Source organism: Salvelinus fontinalis, chromosome 5, assembly GCF_029448725.1.
Source record: "Salvelinus fontinalis isolate EN_2023a chromosome 5, ASM2944872v1, whole genome shotgun sequence".
NCBI lineage: Eukaryota > Metazoa > Chordata > Actinopteri > Salmoniformes > Salmonidae > Salvelinus > Salvelinus fontinalis.
Genome location: NC_074669.1, coordinates 34,706,771 through 34,715,990, shown reverse-complemented (window position 1 = coordinate 34,715,990; position 9,220 = coordinate 34,706,771). Strand labels below are relative to the sequence as shown.

Genomic DNA, 9,220 nt, shown 5'->3' with positions numbered 1-9,220 from the left:
ATTTTGGGACTGCTCTTATGTCAGAAGATTTTGGAGTGAGGTAGAAGATTTTATTTTAAAAGAAACTACTATTATTTTTTATTTGAGAGACTCTGATGTTATGTTTAACTTTGATTCAAATGATATGGACCCTGATTTAACTTTCATTGTTAATTTGTTTATCTTTCATGGAAGATTCTTTATCCATAAAATGATGTGGGCAGAGAACAAACCCCTCTTCACATTATTTAAGATAGAATTAAAATATTATTTTTTAATTATCAGTAAATGTAAAAACAAAAAAGCAATACGCACCATAAAAGTATTTAACAAATGGAAAATTAATCTTGATATGTAATACTGTTAGGTTTATGTACTCTTGTTTGTATATTTCAGTTTTTTTGTATTTGTTGTGTTCATAATAAAAAATAAAAAACATTCCAAAGCCATCTGTCTTTCCACAGAAAACCATTACCTTCTGACATTAAACCCAGTCTCTTTCACTCCTTATATTCTATGCTTCGGATCTATCATGTCTTTAATATCTCAATGTTTAACGTTTACCCCGAATCCAACAGGCCTATATTATTATATATATTTTTTTCGTTCTTTGAAGTAGTTAATTCTATTCATTTAAATATTTTGATTATTCATATCTTAATTTTTTCATATTTTTATAAATATATTCGTCACTTCTGATATGTGAGCCGGCTCCCAGCGTTCACCTGCAAGAGCCGGCTCTTAGAGCCTACTCGTTCGCGAACGACCAACTCTATTTCAGAGTGGATTTCTTTAGTTTTGCTGTGGTGGTGGACATTTTGGTGGTCTTACGTCGTCTTAAGTACAGACGAAATAGTGGTGTTTATACGGTGTTGTTTTACTTCGTTAGTAAGCTAGCCTACTATGTTTACACATTTAAAGGCGCAAGCAAGCTCGCTTCAGTTTCTTATTTCATATTACCATAGAAACATACTCCTCCCATAACCTTTTACGTTTTAACATCCATTGAAACGGATAAGATCCTGATTGGACATTTTTAGCTAACGATAGCTACTCCAGCACAGTAGGTGGCAGTACACTGGGAATAGTTATCCATGGAGATCTACATTACTCTTAAGAGAATGCATGGCTAGCATTGAATCAAAATACTAGCTCATCGTTTCACTTTCTTACACAAGGTGAGTTGCTCTCTTACTTGCTCCCGAATTGCTGTAGAGAGCTTAGCTAGCTAACTTGCCTGTTAATTAGCTTTACAGACAGCAAACGTTACACCTGCCTGGCTAACGTTAAGGTTGAATCAAGGATAACGTTACTGGTTTGTGGTTTCCCCTTTTATTTGAACGCATCTAGCTAGCAACCTGGTACTGGCAATGGTTAAATATTTTACCATTGGATGATGTAATGTTGTTATGGTATTGCATTGCCCAACAAAATAAGTGTCATGATATAACTGGGTGGTGTGTAATTTGTGGAACGTTCCAACAGGAATCCTTTCCAAAAACTTCGTAAAGCACAAGGTTGCTAACAAACAATGCATACAAAGTAACATGATCAAGTCACTTAGTTAACTAGCTGCCGAATAGCCATCAACTCAACCCGTAGCTTATAATTAATGTTTGTCCATATGCTACCAGAGATTTTTTTCGGAATAAACGTGGTGAATGAAATAGCCCACTCCCTACCCGGTATCTTATTCGGCCGCTATACAACTTTGTATGCGTTGTTTGTTGGCAACCTTGTTATTTACGAAGTTTTTGGAACATATTCCTGTTGGAACGTTCCGCAAATTATACCCACCCTATGTAACTTGGCTGACCTTGGGTTTATTTTCTCATAACATCTATAGGTACTTTTTAAGAGAAATGTCAAGCAATTATATGTATTATTTTTCTTAATTCAAGGATATTGACACCAGTCTGCTACAATGGAAGTGCTGGCGCATCACCTTTGGCAGAGAGTATTGCCCCGCCTACCCAGAGCCATGAGCACTCCCTGTAAAAGCAATTTCAGCTGTGCTGCTGGACATGCCCCAAAGCCAACCCCCACTGACTCCATCTCCCGACCTAGCACACACCTTCCCCTAGTCTCCCGTCTCTTCCAGCCCTCCAACCTGCGTGATGTGGACCAGGAGAAGCATGCTAAGGGGGATATGACCTGCAAGAGCCAGAGACTGATGCAGCAGGCAGGTCTCATCCACCCTTCCAACCCTGGCTGCTACTACTACCTCCCGGCCACCGTGCGCTCCATGGAGAAGCTAGTGAGGCTGATCGACCAGGAGATGCAGGGGATCGGTGGGCAGAAGCTGGACATGCCCAGCCTGTGTTCGGCAGAGCTGTGGAGACGCAGTGAGCGCTGGGACCTGATGGGGAAAGAGCTGTTCCGCCTGAGGGACCGCCACGGAGCGGAATACTGCCTGGGCCCCACCCATGAGGAGGCTGTGACAGAACTGCTGGCCTCTCAGGGAACCCTGTCCTACAGACAGCTGCCTCTGCTACTCTACCAGGTATAGGATACAGTGTGGCACCTAATTAAGCCTGATTAATTAGTTTATTCAGAGTGTGGGTTCTTTCTTCTTTTCATACACTTGGGTTGATATTATAATGGTAATAAACTGATGTGTGTTTCATTTGTATATGCAGATCACCCGCAAGTTCCGTGATGAGCCAAAGCCACGGTTTGGGCTTCTACGCGGGCGGGAGTTCTACATGAAAGACATGTACACATTTGACATGAACGAAGAAGCTGCATACCACACATATGAATCTGTGTGTCAGGCTTACACCCGACTTTTCTCTCGGTTAGGCCTGTGCATTGTCCAGGTCCACGCTGATACAGGGAACATCGGAGGTAAACTCTCCCATGAGTTCCAGCTCCCCGCAGACATCGGAGAGGACAGACTACTGGTCTGTGGTAGCTGCTCCTTCTCTGCCAATGTGGAGACCATGGAACCAGGCCGGACAGACTGCCCACAGTGCCAGGAGGGAACGCTGGTGGAGTCTAAGGGCATAGAGGTAGGCCATACGTTCTACCTAGGCACCAAGTACTCCCACATATTCAACGCCGCCTTCAACAACACCCAGAACAAGCCGGCTGTCACTGAGATGGGCTGCTTCGGGCTGGGTGTGACCCGGATCCTCGCTGCTGCCATCGAGGTGATGTCCACGGAGGAGGCTATCCGCTGGCCTGGGCTGCTTGCCCCCTATCAGGTCTGTGTTCTGCCCCCTAAAAGGGGCAGTAAGGTGGATGAGGTGACTGGTTTAGCTGAGGAGCCCAGGTTTGAGGTGATCTGTCAGCAGACTGGTGAGACAACGTTCCTCAGTAGGGATGGGCTGGTAGACCTACTCAGATGTGTGGAGACAGTCTGAGTTGGACTGATCTTGACATGGAACTGGACTACTGAGGGCATGACAAAACCTATTCCCCTCAGGAGACTGAAAAGATTTGGCATGGGTCCTCAGATCCTCAAAAGGTTCTACAGCTGCACAATGGAGAGCATCCTGACCGGTTGCATCACCGCCTGGTATGGCAACTGCTCGGCATCTGACCGTAAGGCGCTACAAAGGGTAGTGCGAACAGCCCAGTACATCACTGGGGCCAAGCTTCCTGCCATCCAGGACCTATATAATAGGCGGTGTCAGAGGAAAGCCCATAAAATTGTCAGAATCCAGTCACCCAAGTTATAGACTGTTTTCTCTGCTACCGCACAGCAAGCGGTACTGGAGCGCCAAGTCTAGGACCAAAGGGCTCCTCAACAGCTTCTAGCCACAAGACTGCTGAACAATTCATGAAAATCACCACCGGACAATTTACATTGACCTAACCCCCTTGTACACTGCTGCTACGCGCTGTTTGTTTGTTACCTATGCATAGTCACATCGTCCCCACCTACATGTACAGATTACCTCAACTAGCCTGTACCCCTGCACACTGACTCGGTACCGGTGCCCCCTGTATATAGCCTCGTTATTCTTATTGTGTTACTTTTTATTTTAGCCTACATGGTAAATATTTTCTTTTTGAATGGCACTATTGGTTACAGACTTGTAAGTAAGCATTTCACGGTTAAGTCTACACTTGTTGTATTCGGCGCATGTGGCAAATTAAAGTTTGATTTGACTAAACTATTGAACTACGTGGAACTCTATTGCACCTCTGAAATGGGCATTCTTGTGGTTGGGTGGGATGATGACATGTAGCAAAGAGGCTAGTGTTCAACAGGCCTATACCTACTAACACCAATCTTTTTCTGATATGGACTGAAATGAAAGTTATTGTTACACTGAGATGGACATGCAGGTGGTTGGGTAGGTTGGAATAGGAGACAATAAATATATGGTTCAGTAGCCTGTCGTGAAAAATATCGTTTATTGATCTCTCCACTCGAGTCAGATGCACACGTTGCTACGGAACAATCTCAATCAAATTTATGTTCCCTCTACGGAAGCATTTTGATGTGGCACCGCAACATTCACGTGTAAACAACTTGTATGATTTTGTTCTACATCTTTTCATACGTGTCGCTTCAGTAGTCAATACTAATAAACTGTAATTCAACAACTAGTTTAATCTAAACACATCCACCTTATTTTGGAACGAATATTGCTTCACTAGCACAACAGCGCGATGATAGCGACGATGGCATGGATGACTTTATGAAGAAATGATATACCATGATATGTGCATTGCTACTAAGTAAACCTCCAATTGGTCCTCACTATTCCACCCGCTAAAACTCCCAGTGACCGGCAGACTACCCCCGACCACCCCGGATCCCATGGCCCCCGAGAGCACGGGACCCATCCTTTGAAAAGAGCACACAGCTAGTGCCACCCACAGAATAGAAGCAGATCAGCCGCCAAAAGCATTTCCATTGCCCTCATTTAACAATTCATATTTGTAATAACGTAGGTAGTTTATGCAAAGGATTGTTACTACTTACCAGTATTGCCGTTCCAGAAATTACAGTTTGGCAAGCAATTATTATTTTAGCGAACAATTGTTGTTTCATCCTATATTGTCCTTAACATTTTTACTCCATAGCAACAGTTGTGGGATGCATACACCCACAAACATACATACAAAAACACTCAACCCCTTTCCACCAACAAACAACCATACACTCAGAAACTCAACAGTTGTTCCATCCCAGAGCCCAACTCAAGAAAGGCCTAGATTTACGAATGCATATACAGTTGCAGCTGTATGAGAAGGCATGAGAGTCTTGGCGAAGAGCCCTTTGACTTGGCACGTACGCTGAGATGAGGAACAGTGTGCAGATCCTCAATGTCAATAAACTTGATAATCTATCTCTCAACACTGATAATCTTTTGTTGTTGTATTACGATCTGTACAGTATAGATTAGGAGTATTTTTTTTATTCTTATGATAACACCAGTTGTTTTCTCAACCATTTAAGTGTGAGTCCTCTTCTCACCACCAGAGGGTGAACATGCATTAACATACTGTGTGACAAACTCAGATTGACTGTTCTGTGTTGACACAATAATGTTGATGTAAAACGGAAACGTCTGACTATAGCGATGAATTAACGATAAAATAGTTTAGAATATATTTAGGAAGTTCTCTTTTATCCTCTAATTGCTTCAAGAGCAGGAATTGTGATCTTTGCGAACCCTTTTGAGACAATAGTACAATTTGTAATAGTACCATTTCTAAGAGGCCAAGGTTGTAAAGTGTGTTAATAACAGACGTCACATCAGAGCCCTTTCTCTCCTGGTCAGACAATTTATCTTTAGTCAGACTCCCTCCACCTCTACTGCCAAATAGTTATGCTTACTTCAGCTGGAAAATCTGAGTCTATTGTGTTTTTTCCATCTTATTTTTGCCTTTTTCTGTTCTTTTTCCCTCCTAAATTACTTTAACAGGAGGGAACCCACCATTGTGCTGTCTGCAGCTGCTTGGTGATGTCATCAGCCCAGAACAAGGACCAGGGAGAACACCAAGGTTAGTGTTGACGGAGAGAAAATCTCAATTGCATACTCGTGTCCTCTCTCCTCGTCTCCATCTCAAAACCCATTGGATGAGAAAGTCCCCTCCAATGGTTTTGACAAGGAGGCGAGGAGAGAGAACGCAAGGTGTATGCCATTGAGATTCAGAGAGAAGGAGGGAAGAGGGAAAGAAGGGATGGGGAAGGAGAGGAACACACGTCCCACTGGGCACAGACGTCAATTCGATGTCTATTCCACATTGGTTCAATGTCATTTCTTTGAAATAACGTTGTTCAACCAGTGTTTGCCCAGAGGGATGTGTGCATGAAGTCATTCTGAAGTCAGTTTGATCCTTAGTCTGTCATGTAACTGGAGTCAGGATTTCATGGGGATCGTTTGTGTACTGTAGCGATTTGCTGTAATTTACCTGTTATTAGTCTGTTGAACAGATGTGCATGAAGTCATTTCTGTTCCTTACTTAGTCATGTAATCTGACAGAGTCAGTTTTCTTGGGTTTCTAAATGTATGTCTGTGTTGTACAGTTGTAAAACCTCAAAGGTACAGTTTTTTGGTGGGCAGATTTGTAACTGTGACGGTGTGGGGTTGAATTATACACTTTTACATTTTCTAATTTCTTGGTACTTTCCATTTGTATTCACCCATCCTCAAGTGCCAGTGCAATTACTAAAATTGCACATTATAGTTTTTGAGTCATCAGTACAGTTTTAACATGAGATTTTCTACATCATCAGCTCCAAAGAGGCCTCCTACAAACCTAGACAAATGGGAATGGCAGAGGATAGGAGTGATGTTAACCCAGCGTTTCCCAAACTCGGTCCTCGGGACCCCAATGGGTGCACGTTTTGGATTTTGCCCTAACACTACACAGCTGATTCAAATAGTCAAAGCTTGATGATTAGTTGATTCTTTCAATCAGCTGTTTAGTCCTTGGGCAATAACCAAACCGTCCACCCATTGGGGTCCCGAGGACCGAGTTTTGGAAACCCTGTGTTGACCCCTAATAATCCCAAGAGACTTTCCCAGTATTGGAGGATTATGACGCGTGTCCAACATACTGTAACTGTTAAAGGCCGGTGTTGGGAAACTAAGCCCCAGTTAGCCCAGTTATCAATCGTATTAATAACTGTCCCGACACACACACACACACACACACACACACACACACACACACACACACACACACACACACACACAGAGCTCTCCAGAGGCACTGTTTGACTGCAGATTAGAGATCTAAAGGTCTCTCTAGTGCCAACTGGCTTTCTGCCTGTTAGTGGACTGGACCTTTAAGTATGGGACTACCTAAACTTGTCCATTAAGAAAGGCGTGCATTCACTTTCCATTGCAAAACATTTTGCTATGGTGTGCTCTAATGAATACGACCCTGTTGAGTGTGTAGACACTAAACTGCCTAAACACCTCACCCATAAAATGTTGGACAGTGTTGTAGGAAGATATGTAGCTATAGCTAGTGGCATGAAGTCATCTGGCCAGCAGCTGTCTGTGTGTGTTGTGTGTGTTTACACAAATACTGTACATTTGTAGGTGTAGCCTATTTGTGTGAGTGCACACATTCTTGTGATTGTGAGATAGATGTGATTTGATGGTCACATTTAGCAGAATGGCATATCAGATGGTGAAGAGAAAGATCAAGATAATCCAGATGAATGACTGAGTCAGTCTTAAATTACATTGACATACTGTATGTCCCACTAGATTAGACCCAGATCACCCTCTCTCCCACACTGCATCAAATTGCTGTACATTTTCAGCAAAACAATTACAGTTAGCTACTGTAATTTGTTTGTTAACATATTTTGAGGTGTGCCTTGTAAATGGCTAGCTATATTTGTTTCACCCGTTAGTGAGAATGCTGTACCAATTGAACTGATATGTGCCTTATCAGGTTAATGTGTATATGCGACAGATCAGTGTGGCAGCAAGTCTTAAATCTTTACTGGTTGAGTATTTTGCCAAGTCCATTTGGTGAGCTTTGCCTTGTAATCACGGCCAGTTTGGAAGCCTTTGTTTAGGCCTGTAGCAGTACAATTGATATAAAACACCCAATATTCATAAATATGCTGTAATATACAAATACCTAGCAGCCAACCTGCTTGCACCAATCCCATGTATTAAAGTAAAATAGCAATATTACGATTACAGTAGCATTTACTTTCTTACAGTATAGTAGTCAAATTTTGTGATATTATACTGTGTCTTTGCTCTGATATTACAGTAACAGCAAGCTGGTGGTAAGTTACCGTGAATATTGCAGTAACATACTTTGCACTAGCCAGAGATGTATCTTGTTACAAACACAAAATGCCTTGAAGACCAATGTGTCCTTAACGACAACAACATTCTCTATGTTGTTATGTTGCAGATAAAAAAGTCATTTTTCAACTAGTTTGTGACCAGAATAAGAAGTCATACAGATGTCTTTTCAACCAGGTTTTGCCCGCTGGGATGTATTTGATGAAGGTATTTCAATAGTTTCAATACCCTATTTTGTCATTTGTATTTCATTGGCCTGAAGTACAATTAATGTATTTTGTAATAATAAAATAAAATTGCAAGTAGCCTGTTTAACTACAACAACATTCTCAGTAACGGTTACAGAAACGTTCTAGTTGCTTTGACTGTGATATTTTTCTTTTTTGATCAACCTTAGTTTAATGCACTGACTATGTGTCATGAAAAGCCAGAAAACTCATTAGAATAATACCCAGCAGTGTGATTTGCAAGTGTTCATTTTTACATTTTGGTCATTTAGCTTGTCCAGAATGACTTAAATGTAAAAATGAACACTTGCAAATCACACTGCTGGGTATTATTCTAATGAGTTTTCTGGCTTTTCATGACACATACTGGAAGCATAAAAAGAGAAGAAAATAAATTAACAATTGAAGGAATCAATACACATTGAAGATAAAAAACAACAACATTTTGCACACTAAACTTAGTCAATACTATGGATTTAAGGAGGGGTGGTTATGCTCTCTCCTTTCCCTGCGATATGGCGGAATAGGTCACTGACCAAGTACTGCCAAGTACTGCTATAGAGGCCATGCATGAGGTCATTGACATGTTTCAAGAACTGTAAGGAAAGAAACAAATCATGATTAACCATTACCTAAGGTCTTCACTAAGTCAGACGTAGCATAGCAAGGACATTGACTATGTTGCCCCTCAGCAATCTGGCAGTCAGGCTGACATTCAGAGAGATATAGACAGCAAAATATAGGCTATTTACATTTCTTAGTCAGCAGGCT

General features: G+C 41.8%; 1 protein-coding gene across 3 annotated transcripts; it reads left to right on the top strand.

Moving 5' to 3' along the window:
• The first annotated feature begins 1,063 nt into the window (after positions 1–1,063).
• LOC129855512 (probable proline--tRNA ligase, mitochondrial) lies at positions 1,064–8,647 on the top strand. 3 transcript variants are annotated; one of them, XM_055923243.1, is made up of 5 exons: positions 1,064–1,157; positions 1,881–2,482; positions 2,619–2,990; positions 5,865–5,943; positions 8,332–8,647. In XM_055923243.1, exons 2-5 carry the CDS (start codon positions 1,904–1,906, stop codon positions 8,439–8,441), a joined length of 1,140 nt encoding a protein of 379 aa, XP_055779218.1. In that variant the 5' UTR covers positions 1,064–1,157; positions 1,881–1,903; the 3' UTR covers positions 8,442–8,647. The 3 variants fall into 3 exon arrangements, with proteins under 3 accessions (XP_055779218.1, XP_055779216.1, XP_055779217.1); XM_055923241.1 differs by having other exon boundaries at positions 2,619–3,185; XM_055923242.1 differs by lacking the exons at positions 5,865–5,943; positions 8,332–8,647 and having other exon boundaries at positions 2,619–4,100.
• Positions 8,648–9,220: the final 573 nt, after the last annotated feature.